The following is a 21,773-nucleotide window of genomic DNA, read 5'->3' as shown; positions in this document are numbered from 1 at the left end:
TTTGATAAATTATTATGAATAAGGCCCTTATTGTTTTATTGACTTTTTATTTGAATTCATCACCATGACTTTTTATTTATTTATTTTTTTTTTTTTTTTAACTTCAAACACATTTTTTTTAAATGTTTTTTTATTCATTTTATTAATTGTTTAAATATTTTACATTCCATGTAATTAAAACCTATTTAAATGGAAAAAAATGTGCAAAAATTAAAAAAAAAACAATAAATTGTATTAGTAATTTAATAGCTGCAACCACACTCTAGTACAGTGTTAAACATTTCATTAATTTATAAATTTATAAATTTATAAATTGTTTTAAATAATAATAATATTAAATATATAGTAAATTACTCAATATGGCAAATTAATTTAATTTGTTTTAACATTATATTAGTTTTATATGCAATTACATAATATAATTAATTATTAAACTAAATAATATATGGAAATGGTTATTATATACAAAAAAAAAACTAAAGCATACCTTAGGGTTAAAATAAATTATATTGTTATAAAACCTTTAAAAAAATGTTAGAAAAAAAAACCAATGTTAATTACTAATTGTTACAAAAACTATTTGCTGTAAATTAATTGTGAAATTAACATTTTTGTATACTATATACCAAAAACATTAGTTACTCAGTTTTTATATAAAATAAATTCCCTAATGTATGCTTTATTATTATTTTTCTTTAACATTACAGTTGTTTAATTTGTTATATTTACTTTTTTTCCATTTTTTTGTTTTAATACTTTATAATTTAGTTTTTTTCCGTATTTTTTTAATAAAAATCGATTTTCTGACTAAACAAATGAAACTCTTTCACACACATGTTCATAAAGGTGTTTACCTTAGACAGGTAATTGTCAGTCAGGTATCAAATGGAAACTGAAATTATACTTCATATATATAGTATGTAGAAAACAACAACACTCATGTAATGTCAGCAGCAGATAACATGTCAGTTTATTATTAAAGGTATTTTAGTTTATATACTAGATATTTAATGTAAAGTGTAGGTGAACATTTAATTTACACAATTTTTAAAGGAATTAATTCTTTTTATTTATAGCACCTAAAAGTAGGCAATATAAGTTAGTATCTAATAAGACTTGTTTTATATAATCATATGATAGATTTGTACAGCTTATTATAACTCAAAATGTTCATAAATATTGTTCATTTATTTCGTGAGCTTGGTAAACACTAGTTCTACACAAAGTTTTCTAAAAAATAAAGAATTTACCAAAATTGTTGTTATAAAAGATTTTATCACAAACTTTCTTTGATAGAGAATTTATGAAAATTTTTCCATAAACAGAAAATTTATCGAATATTGTATATAAAATAGTAAATTAAATTCTTTATAGGTTAAAGTTTTCTCATAGTTACATAGTTTTGCTCCGAAAACTATGCAACACTATTTTACATATTCTTTAATTTGAACATCTTTTGTTGGATATTTGTTAAGAACGTTAACAAATTTAGTATTTTAATATTTGGTAACCTAAATGTCATCTAAATTTCTATAGAATGGCTAAGGAGCAATATTATAAGATTGACTTTAATTATAACAAAAATAAATGTATGTTTATTAACTTATATATTTATTTGTCTTATAAATGTTAAGGATAGTCAGAAATATTTTTTTTTTTAATTTAATAATACTATGATTAAACACTTTACCTCCCACTCCAGCTATTTCAGTAGTATGTAACTACATATTTAATTATAATTATATGCTGTTATTTGCAATTGAACATGCAGTTAGTTGACTCATGCCTAAATGTATGCTTTATATTGTGTGTCTGTTTCTAAATAATTGTGTGTTTAAAATCTCTCTTATTACATTAGTTGTTTTTGTTGAATGTAGACATAGACACATAAGTTTAGCTGTCCTTGTAGTTAGTATATAATTTTACCTTGTTACAGTCGATATGTGGTAGGAACTTTTTCAGATTTTATCAAAACTACAAAAGTTCTTTTTTTTTTTGTGAAATTACTTATAAACTCACAAATACATTTACCTAAATAGTACATTAAAACATACTCAATTACAAAGTTTAATTCCAACAGTTTTTCAAAGGAGCCAATGTATCCCAACTAGTTAGACTTGGTTGATAATTTGTCACGAAAGTATTCTTTATAAACTAGAGTTAAATCAATTGTCACTTTATTGTCCACAAGTAATATTGAGAAAGTTAAAAAATTTTATCACATCCATGTGTTAGTAGTTTTTTCAAAATATCTAACTACACAGTGCCACATTTTCTCAATCTAGAACGTTTTATATTATATTGTGGGCATGGTTATCGTAAAAATCATATTAGATTATGGTATACATTTTAATACATTTAAAAATAATTTGTAAAATTGACTCGCATTGTTCCACTTACATGCATGAATTTTCTATATAAAAAGTAGGCGTGTCCTTATTATAACTACGCCTACTTCTTTAAAGCATACCGATCTTATAAGGATTGATTCAATTTGTCTGTTATTAGAATACCAAAGTTAGCACTAACATACAAAGTGGGCGTGGACATAAAATAACCGCCCCTTTTTGGTGCGAGTTTTCTAACTCTTATTATGAAGTCTATACTTCTAAAATTAAACCAGAATTTACGACGTAACTGTGGCACTGTGTACTGGTTACAAAATTCATCACTTATGTATGTAGTCTTTGCAATGCTTGGAGTAATCAATTGTCTCTTTAGTGCTCACATGTAATGCAGAGGGATGTTAATCGCCGATTAAATGAGCGCAAGTAATCTAGAGAGAAGTAATTAGAAGCATAACAAATTCTGAAACCTTATATCGGTACAGTCAGTCCGAACTGTGGGGATATCAAACATTATCTCTTTTGTACACACTCAGACTCACACACAAAGAAATTATGTTCTCAAATATTAATGATTGTAATTGTAACTTGTTTTACAACACCAATAACATTATGTTCTCAGTTTGTAGAAATAGTATAAGAGAAGATACAGTAGTGTAAGTTTATATAGAGATATGTATACTTCATCACTATATAATTGGACAATATAATTCATAATTTAACATTTTCCTAACCAAATAAGTTTACTTAATTGTCTTTATTGTTTTTTTGTAATTTGTTATAAATTTGTTACAATTTATTATTACTTTAGAAACATTTTTGTAAAAATAAACTTTTTAGAAGTAGATATTATCATTTAGTTAATAAAGTTATCTTTTTAAAGTTAAACAAATATTTCAGACTAAGTTCTAAACAAAGGTATAGTTTGCTGATATGATTTATATGAAGAATTATCTTTTTGTAATCTTGGAAAAACTCTCATAAATACTAAACTATTTGAGGGAGCAACATTTTCCACTTAGTCGGCTTTTAATTTTGTATTTCCCAATTTAAAATTTGTTAACTAATGTCGATGTTAAACCAGTCTAACTAATAGTTACATTAAAATCATAAAAAATCCGTTACAAAAAATTTCGTTGTGGCCGATTAAACTCTACTATGTACAATATCCTTTTTAAAACATCCTTTTGTTAAATAAATTGAATAGAAAACATGTGTATTATTGCAACTGTATCTGCTAGTATGTTTGCATTTAAGTATGTATTAGTAATGAGTGTATATTTTATGTCTGTAATAAAATTGCTTTTGTGCCTTAAACACACATATGAGATTTGAACAACAATTACTTGTTACATTTTGTTAGAAAAAAATGTGGTAAAATAAATAAATGTTTTGTATGAAATAGAGATTTTTTTGCCTTATTTCCCCGTACTACTCCACTTTGTAAAGCTCTCCAAATGCTCGGTTGTTATTAAGTGTTGTGTGCAATTGCATTATTGTATTCACTCATATTATCACAATAAAGCATAAAGAGTATGACTGAACAAAAAGAGTAGAATAGTGGTGGGGAGAGAGAGAAAGTATTGTTATTGCACCTGTGTTTAGTTGTGTATTATACAGACATTGGGGGAGAGATATTATATTCTACTTGATTACCTACAATCTCAACAGGGGAGTTATCTAACTCATACACATTCATATAAACATTTGTAAGTGAGTATGGCTATGTATGTTTATTTAGAGTATGTGTGTGTGTGTAGTCTAATGTTACGGCTTGTATCAAATGAAGCTTATATTGTTGTTGTTTATGTCTGCAACATGTTCATCCAGTTCATTTCTTTTTTTTTTCTTTTTACTTTATATTTCATTCGTTGCATCCTTTGTGTACATTTCATCTTCTTTACCACACACTCTCTTTTGAATCTTAGTGTATGTTGGTAGTTAATTTTTTTGGGTTTTGTTTCTTGTGCAAAAATAGACGTCTAGTCGTTTGCTACAAATCCCTTTTGGCAGAATTATTGTTTGTTTTGTATATTTGTTTGGGTGGTGTATTTTTTTTTGAGATTTTTTTTTTTAAGTTTTGTTTGTTTAAAAATCCCACCTGCTGCTAACCTTATGTTTCGACTACAACTAGTAAAATCGGAAAAAAAATGTACATGTGAAGTTTGCTGCTGCTTTTCGGCCATTCGGGTATTACATGCTGTTAGACACTGATACAATTATTGTTGTTGTCAATTACATATTTTCTTTTCTCCCACCCGCATAGTTTGTTCTTCAAAAAAACATTAAAAACAAATTCACTTTCTTAAATGCAATGGTTATGAATTTCAATTAAATTTTGTTTAATTCTTTCATTCATGGCGCCTTGATATATGCTAAAGTTTTAGGCATTAGTTGTTAATTAATTTGAATATAAAGCTTTAAAGGAGCAATTTCCTATCCTAAAAGTAGACTTTATTATAGATTCATTGCTATTAGAAATAATCTATTTTATTACTTTTTCATATAAAATATTAATTACATTTTATTACCAATGTAACCCTTTAAATATGCTTTAAATATTAATTATTTAAATACAATTTTTATAAATACATTTTCCTAAATGTAAATGAGTAAACAATTAAATACAATTCTATACCGAGAAAACAATGTCCAATAAAAGGCAATTATTTAATATATAAATATTTTTGTGCAAATTGCTATATAAATTAAACACGTGTTAGTTTTGCTAAAGCGTTTTTATTTGTTTAATATACGTAGTAGGTTTGATAAATACTTAACTTGGAATCAGAAATTAGAAAACTTAAAGTAAGCAATAACAAAGTTAAACAATGTAAAAGAAAATAAATTCCATTATAATAAAACCTTAATATGAATAAAAAATCAATAGTTATTGCCTATTTTTAGGTTGTGTATGTAAATTTCTTTCTAAGAAAATTTAGCTTACAAGCTTTTAAGTCTTTTTAAAATACATACTAATATGTATTTGTTGTAGATTTCTATAAAGTATTTCTTTTATGAATATTTTATTCTTTTGCCTTAAGATATGCAATAAATGTATTTATATTATGCATTTAATAAATAATAAATTCTTTAATTAAACATTTTATTTTAATTCCCTTAACTTCATAAACCACTTAAACAAATATTAATATTATATTTAAAACTAAACGAAATATTTTCCTAGAATTTAAAAATAAATTGTATTGGAATTTTTCTAAAATATTTTACAGCAATTCTTGGCAATGCCAGTACATATTACTTGATATCCAAAGAATTTTTGTTCAAATTTTACTTTACTCTACGGTATTTACTTAAACACATAGTAGTCAAACATACTGGTAATGTTTGATATACACTAATATACTGTAAGCCTCAAAATATGCAACATTATATTTTTTTGTAAATAATTTGTACAAAATTCTCTTACAAATGATATGCAAACGTTAGGATTTCAATAGTTTGTTAAATATAACTCTTAAGTTTGTATAGGTACAAGTCTACATATCTATTGAAATAGTTGTAAACTTACTTAGTTGGTAGAATATTAAGAACTATTGCTCGCTTTAGTTAATAATTTCAATGGAATTCTTTATTAAAAAGTTAATATAACTAAAAAAATATTCATATTCATTTGCCTTAGAATATATATTACATTTTAATATATATAACTGCCTTAAAGTAGGCAAAATAATATAAATATTTTAAATTATGGTTATAGTGAGTATTTTTTAAGCTTAGGCCTTTTTCCTTAGACTTCATTCGTTATTAAAGTAAGCTAAATCATATGCATACCCACAATTATATATACTAACTTAAATAAAAAGCCATTTATCAATGGTGTTAATGCAATTTATTCCTAAAAAGTTTGGCAAAAAGGCTTAAAAAAATTTGCACACAATTTGCCTTAATATCTCATGAGGATCAATTTCGTTAGTAAAAATACATAGTCAACGAAATTTTTAAAAGTGGATTTAAGTATTCGCTTACGATAGTATGTGTGAACGTATATAATAACGAATATATAAATTTTAAACGTTTATAAAGTTGTTTAAAGTTTGCAATAAAATGATAACATTTAAAAAATATTAATATTTTTTAGCTGACTGTTTCTTAATCGTTTATAAATAGCAAAAATATTAGAGATTTATGTAATAGACTTAAATTGTAGCATACTTTAAGTATATTTCTTTTTGTTATTATTAATTAATGATTTTTTATTTCCAAATATAAGTTCCCTAAAGTATGCTATTGATATTTTTAATTAAAATTTCTGTTTACAATAATATAATATGAAACTGTGATTGTCCCAAATGTAAATAATAAACCAATTAAATATAAAATTGCATAAAAATAAGTGGTAAATAAAATGTAATTGTTAAATGTTTAAATATTTTTATATAAACGGCAATTAAAATTAACATACATGGGAATTTTTCATTAAGCATTAAAATTTCATTACCATTTATAGAAAAAATTGTAATGAAAAATATTTTAAGTACCATTTAATGAAAATTATATTTTTTTCATTATAACTTTTTTTGATAATGGTAATGAATTTGATAATGAATTTTCAAAAACGAATTTAATTAGTATTTATAATTGTCGAAAAATATATTAAGGAAAATTTTTCGAAGATTCGAGGCTTGAAAGCTTTTAAAACCAGTTCCCGTAGCCCAAATTGGCTGAAATTTTTCAGTCATAAGTACATCTGATGACAATACAATAATATGTTCGAATATTCGAAATTAAGTTCGAATATTCGAAGTTATTTTCGAAAATTTTTTTATGTTTTTAAATTAATCTCTGTGTCATAAAACCTAAAAAAAAAATTCGAAAATTCGAACTCGTGTTCGAAAAATTTTTAAAGCTGTTAAAACTAGTTCTTCTAGTCCGAATGTGCTGAAATTTGGCATACATTATTTCACCTACTGACAATACATTATAATGTTCGGATATTCGAAATTAATTTCGAAATTCGAACTAATGTTCGAAAATTTTTAAAATCCATTGAATAATGGTAATGAAAATTTATTTTTAAATAATTATTAATGAAATCGTTTCATTAAAAACCATTACCATTAGACAAAATAATGCTAATGAAAAAAAAAATAATTATAATTTTTTTCAATTTAATGCTAATGAAATCGTCAATTAATTAGTCGATATAATTAACTACTCCCATGTATGAAAATTAAGCACGTGTTGGTTTTACTAAAGCTTATTTATGAATTGTTTATACGAGGTGTGTTTGAGGTGAATGTTTTAATAGAAATTCAAAAGAAATAAGATTATGTTCTAACAAATATAACACATGTTCTTAAGTATAAATTTAAAGTCTACTTTTTGGGAAGACTTTAAAGGCGTTACAAATTGCCTATGTTAAGGATCAAGGCAAATCTAGTGGCCAGATTGAAAAGCTTTTAAGTATTTCAAAATACTAATGTGTATGCTTTTATAAAGTATTTCTTTTATGAATATTTTATTATATGCCTTAAGATATGCAATAAATGTATTAAGTGTAAATTTAAAGCATACTTTTGGGATGACTATAAAGGCGTAAAAATTGCCTAATTTTAGGATCAAGACAAGTCTTCTTTCTGTAAAATGCTAAAAATATTCTAGTTCTAAAACTCATTATTATTTTCTTTACATGTTCTAGTTTGCGTTGAAACCATTATTTTTTGTTCCAATCTGCCACCTTTCGAACTGGTTCTTTGGAGACGTTATGAAGTTGACAATTGTTCTGTGGGATGGTTATGAAATCAGCTCTTTAATAAAAGATTTTGTTTGAATTTGTAACCATCCCTCTTCCCCGTAACTAGTTCTAAGAAAGCTTTAGGGAACATACATATTCCATAAAACAGTTCAAATTTAATTATAATTATTTTATTTTCGTTGAAATTGTTACGACTGGGACCCGTTTCGAAAAACAATTGATTAATTATAATTGGCCACCACTATATACACATCTAGCTGCTGAATACTGCTGCTTATCATATACAAACTGTATTAAACCTTAAATATTGCCTACTTTTAGGATGAAAACAAATTAAATTTATATTAAATTGCTACAATTACCCAATGAACATTTTAAACATTAAATTTTTTTAACACTACGAAATCAGTTAACATTTTATGACTCTCTTGATTAAGATTTAAAATCATCAAACATTTTTGTTCTATATCTCTCTTTATAATCATAAATACAAACAAATTCACATTGTAATACAATCATAACATGGGTATACATATTTATGGTGTGAATGTGTGTGTGTGCAGAAAAAAATATATTTTTGCCACGTTTTTAGTGGTAAAACATTAAAAATAACCAACAACCAACTACAATGTTACATATAACATACTCCACTTCCTCCTGCCACTAGTGTTTATGTCTATAGTATGTTGATAACTGTCTTTGTGTGGGTAATTTTATAAATGCATTACATTTTTATATGTATTTTTGCACATTTACTGTATAAATTTATGAAACTATTAATATTTTGGTATGTATGTAGTTATGTGAACAGGTATGTGTCCTTTGTATGTGTTAAAAGTCACGTTGCGTGTTTGTAGGGATGTGATTATGGCAACTTTTATATAAAATATATTAAAAAAAATCATATTCACGTGTTTGTTTTAAAAATGTAAAAAAGCGAGATAAATTAATCCTATAGGAGGCGATAGAAGGTTTTTGTACAATTGAAGTAATCTTTTGATTTGCAAAGTCTAACAGATCTCCAATTTGGCATCTAAAAGTAGGCTATAAAATTGTCATAATTCAAAAAAGTATAGCAGTGTTTCAGCTAAAGAATAATAAAATGACTAGAATGAAATTATCTACAGTTAACTATAACCCCTACTAATAGGCTTCACTTTTTATAAAAATTGCAAAAATGGGTTAAAAACGTTGCGGGAAAATTTTTATTTTAAATTGTTCTAAATTTTATTATATTTTATCACAGATAGAAATGCAACACATGTACTACTGTGCATAAACATGCTGTCTGCAATATGGATGTAGATTTTAAAATGATTGTTGCTACAATTGCTGCTGTTGCAGTTATAACAATTATTGTTTTTATTGTGATTTCTTTTTTTTTTTTTTTCATTTCTGTTTTTGGTTAAAACTAAACAAGTATTTAGTTTTGTTTACCATGCATGGGTAATTGTTAACAATAATTGTTTTGTTTATGCATATGTTGGTATTTGTTATTTTTTTTCTCTACTTTTGCTCTCTAACCAATAATAAAGTAGTTTGTTTGTGTGTTTTTGCCACAAATTGCCGTGAAAATGTTTTGTTAAAAATAAATGAGAAAGAAAAAAACGTAAAATAATAACGAAACTATTTAACATGTGTTTATATATGAATTACATTAAATTATTATAAATTAAAGTATACTTTTAGGAGCTAGCTAATATAATATGATGACAACTTTATAAATGGTAATTTTTACAGTTATAATGGAGTGGTAATTAAAGAATATTTTAATAAAGTAGACTTTTAGGAGTCTTGAAAATATGAAGCATATTTGTAGGAGTTTTAAAATATGTAGTATATTTCACAGATTTTTTAATGATTTAAGCTAAAATAAACCTAAAAATATCTGTATTTTAAGGAGTTTGTTAACAATATACATTTTAAAAGAATTGATAATTAATGCATATTTTTAGGGGCTAAAAAATCATTTAACAATTTTATTAAACCAAAGCATTAGTATATTTTTAGATGTCCAAAGCTTAAGCAGGCTTTTGCCTACTTTTAGGAGGTTAAAACTCATGTACTAATTTAAAATATATAGCATATTTTCGGGCTTCTTTTTAAAAGCCCGTATATTTTTAGATTTTTTTTTTAACCTTTCTCAAAAGCTCTCTTAAGATTACAAAATCAAATTTATTATGTTTTATTTTACCTAACATATAATAAACATCAGTTTTCTATTATCTCTCTTCTATTTTCAAACTATTTTATTAATTTTTTTTTTTTTTTTTTTTTTGTAATTAAGTTTTTAACGAAATGAGTTCCATTTAATCTGATTCTCTTTCTCTTCTTTCTGGCTCTTGTGTTACTTAACCTTATGTCAATTAAGTAGCTTATCTGTATTTTTTTCTAATTCGGTTGCTAAACTACTTTTCTTTTCCCTGTCAACCAAATTTTATTATTTTTATATTTTTAAGGTTAAAAAAACTTCCCACATACGGTCATATTACTTACACATAGTAACTTACTACATTTTCGCCCAAGTTTTATTGTAAAAATACTTCAACTATTCTGTTCAGTTCAGTTCATGAAGGAATAACAGAACATTAAATTTTACTTTTCTTTGATTATAATACGTGGTTGTTAAACAAATTGTACGCTAATACTACTTAAATAAACTCATACCACATACATACTTGCCATTTTCTATTTTCAACATTTGGCATCTTCTTTCCATAGGCCACCTTTTATGTAGCCACATTACGACTGCATTAAAAATCCTACCTTCATCTTTCTTCTTCTCTCTCACTCACATTGTCTGTCTTTTTGTATTAAAATGTTTGTCATTGTTTGAGTGAGAGTTTTATTATGTACGTGTTAGTTTATATTATAGGTGTGTATGTGTGTGGGTTTGAGGTTTATTTCTATGCTTTAAAATCTTTTTTTTTTTATATAACAATAAAATTTCTTCAAACGTGACCGTTCACAGGTGCATTGGATTTTTTCCGGATCTTACTACCGCCACACACAAACACCACTACTCTAACAATATTTGTTTTCCGTTTGTCTCTCTTTCTCGTATTCTAAATTGTATGTTTGCAGTATTGTATGACAATGAATGAGTATTGGTGTGCGTTAAAACCCAAAAGACACAAATGCAATTTAAACTTTGTTTGTTATTTGTATGCTTTTCAAATATAGTTAGATGTCTGCATATATCCGGATTTATCTTGGACTAATAGGATTTTTTCTTTTATAAAGGAAATTATTAAATTAAAATATTTTAAAGTATTTATTAAAAATTAAAGAATTAAATGTGTATTATAAATCTGCTTCAACGGTCAAAAGTATGCTATGCTATTTACACTTTTTTTTAAATTTATAGTGTTCAATTTAACAACTATTTAAATCTATGATTCTTTTTCTCTTTTTCCCAACTTCAACTTGACTAGGTCTTGCTTTGAATACATCATCATTGACCGGAAGACGAGATTCATTTGATCGCACCACTTCTGCCTTTAGTCCCTCAGCGATGGATTATACCAACAGTAATGCTGCTGCCGCCAATGCGGTTTCGACCACAGTAGCACAAGCAGCCGCCGCAGCAGCAGCTGCTGCCGCTGCTCGCGGCAAATGGCCGGGTGCAGTGACCAATACATATGGTGCTTTAGGAGCAACAGCTTCAGCCAGTCCCATCGGAGCTGCCATTACACCACCTCCACCACCACAATCGTGCCTAATTAATAATCGTGCTCCAGGAGCTGAAACTAAATATCGTCAACAAATGGCTGTGGGTTTGCCACCAGCTGCAGCAGCTGCCCAAGCGGCGGCCGTGGCAGCAGCTGCCAACAATATGTTTGGTTCAAATAGTTCATTATTCTCTAAGCACTTGGCTATACCGGGTACGACACCAGCCGCAGCTGCTGCTGCAGCAGCTGCCGCCGCCGCTGCGGCTGCTACCAGACAAACAGTGGCAGCCGGTGTGGGAAGTGTAGGAGCGGCCGCCGCCGCAGCTGCAGCAGCAGCCGCGGCTGCTGGTGGTGCTGCCCAACCGGGTCGTTCGCGTCTCCTAGAAGATTTCCGCAACCAACGTTATCCCAATCTACAGTTGCGTGACTTGGCCAATCATATAGTCGAGTTTTCACAAGATCAACATGGCTCCCGTTTCATACAACAAAAACTTGAACGTGCTACCGCAGCTGAAAAGCAAATGGTCTTTAATGAAATCCTAGGTGCTGCCTACAGTCTCATGACTGATGTCTTTGGCAATTATGTCATACAGAAATTCTTTGAATTCGGCACTCCCGAACAGAAAAACACTTTGGGCATGCAGGTCAAGGGTCATGTACTACAGCTGGCGCTACAAATGTACGGCTGCCGGGTTATACAAAAAGCCCTAGAATCAATTTCGGCCGAACAGCAACAGGAAATTGTACGTGAATTGGATGGCAACGTTTTGAAGTGTGTGAAAGATCAGAATGGCAATCATGTTGTACAGAAATGCATTGAATGCGTTGATCCCTCAGCATTGCAGTTCATCATAAATGCCTTCAAGAGTCAGGTGTATTCGTTGAGTACTCATCCCTACGGTTGTCGTGTTATACAACGCATTCTAGAGCATTGCACTGCGGAGCAGACACAGCCCATATTGGATGAATTACACGAGCATACAGAACAATTGATACAGGATCAATATGGCAATTATGTTATACAACATGTATTGGGTAAGTTAGATTGTGGCATTGCAACAAGTATTGTGTTTTTGATAATATTTTTGTTTTTTCTTTTTTTCTAGAACATGGCAAACCTGAGGATAAATCAATTTTAATTAATAGTGTAAGAGGCAAAGTATTGGTTTTGTCACAACACAAATTTGCTTCCAATGTTGTTGAGAAATGTGTTACACATGCCACACGATCTGAGCGTACAGCACTTATTGATGAAGTCTGTACATTTAATGACAAGTAAGTTTCTAGTTTTTCTTGATATGATTTTAAATAAAACTAATAAATTTCTCGTTTTTCAGTGCCTTACACGTTATGATGAAAGATCAGTATGCCAACTATGTGGTACAAAAAATGATCGATGTCTCGGAACCGACACAACTTAAGAAACTCATGAATAAAATACGACCCCATATGGCAGCGCTACGCAAATACACTTACGGCAAACACATTAATGCCAAATTGGAAAAGTATTTCATGAAAACCTCCAATCCCATCACAACAACAGCCACCAGCACACCAGGCGTAGTGGGTGTCGGCATAGGTGGTATAGCGGCCTCCTCGGCTAATACCACAGCTGGCATAACAGTAACAGCGGGCAATACCATAACAACAGCAGCTGCCATTACCACAGCAGCAAATACCGCCACAGCAACAGCAGTTACACCTGCTTCTGTCAGCCAGCAGCAGCAATCATTAGAGAATGGCATCAGTGTAAGCACACCTATGGACACAAGTGCTGTCAATGTCAGCAATTCGGTAACATCCGTAGTGACTAGCACCAATTTGGGACCCATTGGTCCACCCACTACAAATGGGGTTTTGTAAGCTGGATTTTTTACATAACACACTGGAAAATAGAAACTAAATTTTCTTTCGTTTAATTTAAGACTTTTAGTTAAGAGCAACGTTTGATAAACATAATTAATGTTAGACTTTAAGACAACAGCAAACATTATTTGAAACAAAAATCATTTAGATATTATAATTAATTAAACAAATCAAAAACTCGTATTAAAGAGTTAAAGAAGAAAAAGAAAAGAAAAAAACTTCAAATTGATGATATAAATATGAAAACAAAAGGAAATTCTAAACAAGAAACTCCAAACCAAAAGCCAACGCTTTAAGGTTTAAAAAAAGAAAACAGAAAAAACAAACTTACGATTTTAAATTGTTTAAAAATTAACAACAAAATAAGTGATTTTTTTAAAAAACCCCACAACAACAAGAAGAAATTGTATAAAAATATAAAAACACTTTTTTAAAAAACTAAATTTTGCTGATAATTATGATAAAAATAAAGAAGATGAAGAGAAATCAACCCAAGAGAACACACACAATTTGTTTAAGTTTAGTGGTAATTTTTATTATTATAATTATAATTAAATACTATAAATACATAACTATACATATTTACATATTTATATTTTTAAGACTAAAAAAAAGCAAACAACACAAGAAAAGCATGTTTCGAAGAGTTATTAATGATTTTTTTAAGAAATTATTTACAAAAAAAACTAAAGCTTTTTTGCCAAATTAGGAAAATTATTTGGAGAGTTTTTATAAATAAAGAATTGTTTTAAAAAAAAACTTTTCAGAATACTGCAAAATGTTTCTGAAGAAAAAGTATGAACTCTCCATTAAAATAATTTCGAAAAATTTTTAAATTTTATTATAAAAAAACTCACGTTTTGTTTTAAATTAAATACCACTTAAACTCTCGCTTTAATCTGCCACTTGCTAGTAAAAACTAAAACATTTTTAAACTTTTTTTTTAAATTTTGTGAAAATATTTGTAATAATTGTTTGAACGAAAATTTGGAAAAAAATAAAAAATAATTCCTAAATTGTTAGTTAAGAGACTTTTAGTAACTGTAGTTTTTTTTGTTTTTTGCTTTTAAGAAAAACTGATTGATTGTAAAACTTTATTATTTAATTATTTTGTTTATAATTTTTAAGTGTAAATGTAGATTTTATTATTTCACCTATAAACCACCCCCCCCCCCCCCCCAACACTCCTATTACTTATACTACTAATGTAATTTTAAGTGTAAGTGAAAAAAACAAAAACAAAACCAAAACTATTTAACAAATTATGTTCAATGTAAAATTTGTAATGTTTCAAAATGAGTAATGAAAAAAAAAAACAAGAAAATCTTATGTAAACTTTTTTTGTATATAAAACCAAACTTTATAGAAAGAAAAACATTTAATGGAACGAAGCAGCAAAAGAAGATGATGATGATGATGATGATGAAAAAAAGAGTCATTTTAACTTAAAGTTAAACTTTTTAACGTAAATTTATTATTAACTAAAAAAAAACAAACATAAAAAAAGAGTTTGATTTAAATTAAACAAAAACGGTGTGATGAGAAACTAAAATCAACAAAAAAAATGCATTAAAACAAAAGCATCATAAAGTATATATTTTGATATGAAAACGAAAATGATCGGTCAAAAACAATTTTGTTAGGGTTAAAGTTAAAATTACAAAATTTCATGATTTTAAAGAAAATTTCATAAAGAAAAACAAAAGATCCTATAAAATATTTACTGCGAATATAAGAAAATATCTTTGTTAAAGTTTTTTTTAAACTATCGTAATACATTTCTTCGAATTTAAAGTTGGATCGAATTTGGTTTGTAATAAGAAAACGTTTAAAATAAGCTATAGAATCATATACAAATACATGCATGTCTTGTCTTGTCTTTTTCGAAAAGAAATTCAAAATGTTTTTACAAACTTCGGCAAGATTTATAATTCCAAGAGAAATCTCAAAGTCTAAAAAAAAGACAAGTTTTGAATACTCATATGGTAAATAAATAAAACAAATTTATTAAAATTTTCGAAATTAATGTTCACAAGAGATTTATTTAAAATATATAACAATTTTCGTAAGTTGTTTTAAATATTTCAAAACATTTAACAACAAAATTGAAAGAAATCCTTTAATTTTATACTAAAACTAACAAAATTGTTATTGATTAAAAATTAAAATTTCAAATTTTTATACACACACACACTCACATTCATATTCATACATAACTATAAACATATACATATATATAAACCAAGATAAAGAAAAAAAACTCATTTATATAAAAGTTAAAAAAACAAAAAGAAAATACAAATTACACATTGATATCATAACTCTATATAAATATATAAATATTATTATTAAAAAAAAAGTATAATCTCTTATAAATAATCTGATAAATTTTAGTAAAACAAACAAACTGTAGAATTAGAATTTTTAAACAAACAAAAAACAAACTTAAACCATGATGAGCGATTAAGCGAATTTTTATTAAAATAATTAAACAAACAAATCATAACAAAGAAAATAATAAGAATTAAAAAAAATGATGATCATGATCCCCACTTTAAACAAAAAGAAAATAACAAAGATCGAATATGTGACTATACATTTAAAACATAAATACATACCAACGCCTCAAGCATATTTCAAATAAAAGGAACACAAATTAAAACTAATTCTTAAAAAAAAAAAAATTGTTAAAAATTTAAAAATTTCAGTTCCTTATATGAAAAAATATACTTGAGTAAATAATTTTATTTTATATAACCTCTACATCCTCTTTTAACAATTAAACAACCATTCAATGTTTTTCTTTAGATATCCAGCATCACACTAATCTCTTTCCAAAACCACCCCCACTCCCCCCTGAAACTTTAATATTTATTTAACATTTAAGCCTCAATTTAAGTAATACTCCCTCTAAATTTTAAAATTAATTTTAGTACCAAAAAACCCCTTGTACATTTTATTTGTTAATGAGAAAAAAAAAACAATAATGTTTCTGTAAACTCCTGTGTAAATCTGTAATTAGAAAAAAAAACAATGTTAATATTTTGTTCATGTAATATTTTTTGTAAAAAATCATAAATCATAAATCATAAATTTTGTTAAAAAAAAAAAACATAAAACGAGTAATAAGCCGAATGAAGTAGAAGAAGAAGCATATGTTGCAAGTCTGTTTTGTAAAATTGTAATTTTGTTTTTATACTAAAATATTTCTGTTCATACTATTCTACTCCTTTTTCTCCTGTTATTCTAACTATTACAACTATATATAGCAAATCCTCGCTTTTATTTAATTATTATTTTTTTTTATATATATATTTTGTTTAAAGAAAAAAAAAATGTATAAGTCACTGTTAATTTATTTTAACCTTAGTAATGCTATGCCTACAATACATTTTAGTTTTAGTTGAGTTTATTTTGAAAATACTAAATTACTTTGTACTATTAACTACCACTCATGTTTTAATGTTTTTAGTTTTAAGTCCTACAATAAACTAAATAAAATAAAATAATTTGTAATTTTTTATTGTAATAAAGTTGTTTGAATAATTGATTTTAATGTTTATATGAAACAATATAATGAATTAAAAAAAAGTTTTGCGCTTTTTTATTTCGTGTTTTTTTAAATATATTTTAACTTTACCTATACATACTTATAAATAAACAATAAAAATAACTAATAATTGTATTATTAATTAATTATAAATGTATCAATTAAAAAGTAAAAGATATTTTGTAAATCGTCGTTTTATTATAATGAAAATATTGTTTGTAAATTCAAATTGTTTAATTATAAATTATTTTACACAAAATTAAACTGAAAATTAAACGTACAATAATTTCTTTGGCTTTTCTTCTTATTTCAAAATTGTATTGCTTCTATTATTATTATGATTTTTCTATTGCAGATATAGTGAATATATAGAATAGGGTTTCATGAAAATTTTAGCTGAATGCAGGCATTCAATGTACTAAATTACTTTTTGGCTTTTCTATCTCTATTGCCTTATCTATTTACAAGTCTATGGTCCTATCAATGGGCTAATCTATTGACTGGTCTATGGACAAATGTATTGATAAGTCTCTGGACAAGTTTATTGTCTTTTGACTACTCTATTGACCGGTCTTTGCACTAAATTATTGAATAGTCCTTTGACAAATCAATTGATTGGTCTGTTGACTAGCCTATGGACTGGCTTTTTCACTAGTACATTGACTAATATATTAAATATTATACGAGTTAGTTTGTTGATTACTCTATAAACTACTCATTTGCTAATATATGAACTAATCTATGGATTAATCTATTGACTAGTCTAGTGAAAAGTCAATGGTCTAGTCTATTGACCGTCCTATTGTGTAGTCTATTGACTATGGACTATTCTATTGATTATCTATTGATTGACTAACTGGTCTATGGAGTAGTCTATTGATTGGTCTTTGGACTAGTTTCTCGATAAGCCTTTAGTCTTATCTATTGACTAATTAATATATTAGAACATGGAATAGTCTATGGATTAGTTAATTTATGAGACCATGCAGTAGCCTATTGATAAGTCTATGGACTAGTTTATTTATTAGACCATGGAATGGTCTATTGATTAGTCTATAGACTAGTCTATTGGCAATTCTATGCTCAAGTCAATGGGCAATGACTATCTCTTTGGTCTAGTCTATTAACTAGTGTATCGGCTAGTCTGTTAAGTGGTCTATGGATTAAATGTTCATAAGTCTGTTGACCAGTCTATGAACGGGACTTTTCACAAGTTTATGGACTAATCTATTCAATAGTCTACGAACTAGTAGTCTATTGACTATGGACTATTCTATTGATTAGTCTACCAACTAGTCTTCTGCTAATATATGTATGTACTAACTGGTCTATGGAGTAGTCTATTGATTGGTCTTTGGACTAGTTTCTCGATAAGCCTTTAGTCTTATCTATTGACTAATTAATATATTAGACCATGGAACAATCTATTGATTAGTTAGTTATGTATTGGACCATGAAATGGTCTATTGATTAGTCTATAGACTAGTCTATTGGCAAGTCTATGTTCTAGTCAATGGGCAATGACTATCTCTATGGTCTAATCTATTAACTAGTGTATCGGCTAGTCTGTCAAGTGGTCTATTGATTTAAATGTTCATGAGTCTGTTGACTAGTCTATGGACCGGTCCTTTCACAAGTCCATTGGCTAGTCTAATGAAGAGTCTACGATCTAGTTTACTGATTAGTCTATGAACTATATCATTGTACTATAGTATCTCGATTAGTCTATAGTTCGTCTATTGACTAGTTAATGGATTAGTCCATGGAATAGTTTAATGACTAGTTCTTGGACTAGTCTCTAGATTAATTTTTTGACCAATCTATGGTCCTGCCTACGGACTATATACTAGTATATTCTCTAATATACTAACTAGTTAAAGACTAGGTACTAGTCAAATGATTTGTCTATTCTTTAATATACTAACTACTAGTTAACATTTTATATTCAGAGCCCAAATTTCGGCTTACGTTATCGATCGAAATCTCTATAGAACCTAAATATAAATTTCGATAGATATCGTATGCCACAATTTAGGCATAGGTATAGAAAGTATTATGTTGTCTGTGCAGTATTTCATACTATCGATCTAATTCCATTTTCAGTTCAAATCGATCTAATACTAATAATCGATCTAATTCTAATAATTCTAAATAATTGCGATATTTATCGTTGTCAAAAAGTACAATAGTACTGTCTAATTGTGGAGTCATATTGTAACTAGTTTCTCAATAAAGTGCCCCCAGTTTTCCAGTTTTCTTATTTGAAATAAAGTTTCAAGTTAAATAAAATCTATGTCGTTGTGGACTTTTCAATTTTGAATTTAAAGGTTTAATGACAAATAAGGCTTGAATCTCACGTTATTCTGTTATATGATTCGGAAAAAACGTTTTCTTTCGAATCCAATTTGAATATTCTTTTAATTTCTCGGTTATTATGGAATATACGAACTTTTCATGCATTCAGATATAGAATGGTTTCAATTTACATAATTGTTATACGGATTTGTCACAGAATTCCATTTGGTACGAAAGTGAAATTATTTCAATACGGTTGCTTCTTCAGAAACATGTCTTTCGGAATAAATTCAGAGTCAATTTTAAATGGAACATTATGATTTTAAAATCCTAATATATATCGGAGTTATAACTACAAATTTGAAAACATTTCGATCTTTAGATTTCAATCTTTTATTAGCTTCAGTAATTTATAATGGGATTTCTAATATATAAAAAAATTGGAAGCTAGTTTGATATGGTGTGTCTACACCGTTTACAATTGTATTTCAAATGAATTTCAAAAGTTGCTTATTATGTTTCGAAACATTTTGATTACATTTCAGAGAATTTCAATTATATTTCAATAGCTTCTAAAGATATACTTATAGCTAAATATAGAACTAGAACTAGATTCGAATGGAATCATCTAAATAAGGAAAATTACGATCAAAACTAAAATTAATGTGATTTAAAGAGGAACTGCATTTCAAGAGGAACTGCAAAAGAAATTAACATTTAATTAATTTAATTATTGTTAAATTCAATATAAACATTCATAAACTAAAATTAAACATTTTTCAAATAATTTACCTGCAAATATTTTCATTATATAAAACAAATATTATTTTGAAGTCAATTTTCAGCCCACCTTTGTATGTTTTATTTAATTACTAACAATTCTATATACATATATAATTTTTTTTAATTAACAATTACTAATTTTAACAAATTAATTTCACTTTTAATTTATTTAAACAAACTTAATAATTGTTGCATTTTCTCAACCTAATATAGAAACTTAAAAAAGAAAACTTTATTTGAATTTTTTTTAAATTATCTACTAAAAATTTGTAAAAAAAATTACTAAAAATTCTGTACATTATTTAAAAAATTGAAAAACATTTTTTTGTATAATTTCTGTAAAAATAATAAAAAAAAGTAATGAAACTAATAGACCAAATAGTTATTTTTTAAAAAAATAAAATAAATTTTGTTTTTGTGTTATAAGAAAATTTCCTCAATTTAAAATATAATTTTAAAGAAATTTTCTATGCAAAAACAAGCAAACTCAAATTGTAAAAAATAGTAAATATTTGTATAAAAAAATTAAACAAAAAAAAACATTGTGAAAATTATAATGCTTTTTTGTAAAATATGCTGAACAAAGTTTTTTGTACAAAATCAAACTAAACGCAAACGAAATTTGTAAATTTTTCAAAGTTTTTTAAAAGAAATTTTTATAAACATTTTGTAAAATTTTTTGTACAATCTTAAGAAATAGTAAGTGTCGTGATTTTCTTTCTACTTCTTCTCCAGTTTTTTGCTTTAGTTAATAGTTTTATTGTTTAATTTATTAACAACTAAATTTGGCCTTATAAACAAAAAAAGAAAATGAATAACGAATTTAACATAAAAATGAAAAATAAATAAAAATTGTACATTTTTTTTCTGTTAGTATTTAGGTAAAATGCACAAGTTTTTTATGATCTAAAGAACTTAAACAAATTAAAATAAACCATAACAAATGTAAAATTGTATAAAATTATTTAGTTTATTTAGTTATTTTTTTATATTTTCTTATAATTCAAACAAGTTAATCTTTGTTAAATTTCTAAGAGGTTTTTAAAATGCAACATTATTTCGAGTTTTTTTTTTTTTGTAATAATTTTATTACAACTGTCACCTTTGTTTTCTGTTTGGAAACGGGTTGTCAGTTGAAAAAAAAGGTACTGATAATTTTAATGACTAACACAACCATTTACAATGTGTTTTTTTAAATAATTTATTTATTTTTACTATTTAAATGTATGGTTTTTATGATCTAGTGTAGTGTTTTAGATGATCAAGTCCGAAACTCGGAAATTTTTACTCATTTTAAGTTAAGATATGAAGAGAGGTGAGAGTGAATACGAATTATTCGTTTTACCTGTTTCAATAAAGAGGATGCTGAATTTAGCTTGAAATTATATTTCAATTCTCTTTAAAATCCAATTCGAAATATTATTAATAAACTTTTGATTCTGATAAATCCAATTCTCCAGGTCATTTCGGGAATGGTTTCATTATGGAATTGACACCCATACTTTCGTACAGATCTGAAACCAGTTCGTTAATTAATGACTTTT

At 26.6% G+C, this 21,773-nt stretch overlaps 1 protein-coding gene across 1 annotated transcript in view; it reads left to right on the top strand.

Annotated features, from left to right (window-relative positions):
* The window catches only part of LOC119604161 (maternal protein pumilio-like), a 99,568-nt gene extending 85,231 nt beyond the window's left edge, over positions 1 to 14,337 (top strand). The window contains exons 6-8 of the mRNA XM_037956637.1: positions 11,499 to 12,770; positions 12,842 to 13,010; positions 13,073 to 14,337. Coding sequence (XP_037812565.1) covers positions 11,499 to 12,770; positions 12,842 to 13,010; positions 13,073 to 13,598 — 1,967 coding nt within the window. The 3' untranslated portion in view covers positions 13,599 to 14,337. The remainder of the gene's footprint in view (positions 1 to 11,498; positions 12,771 to 12,841; positions 13,011 to 13,072) is intronic.
* Positions 14,338 to 21,773: the final 7,436 nt, after the last annotated feature.

Source organism: Lucilia sericata, unplaced genomic scaffold (genome assembly GCF_015586225.1).
Source record: "Lucilia sericata isolate MDLA Ls3-8-SP2 unplaced genomic scaffold, ASM1558622v1 Contig000367F_arrow, whole genome shotgun sequence".
Lineage (NCBI taxonomy): Eukaryota > Metazoa > Arthropoda > Insecta > Diptera > Calliphoridae > Lucilia > Lucilia sericata.
The sequence above is the reverse complement of the archived record's forward strand: the minus strand, read 5'-3'. Positions and strand labels throughout refer to the sequence as shown.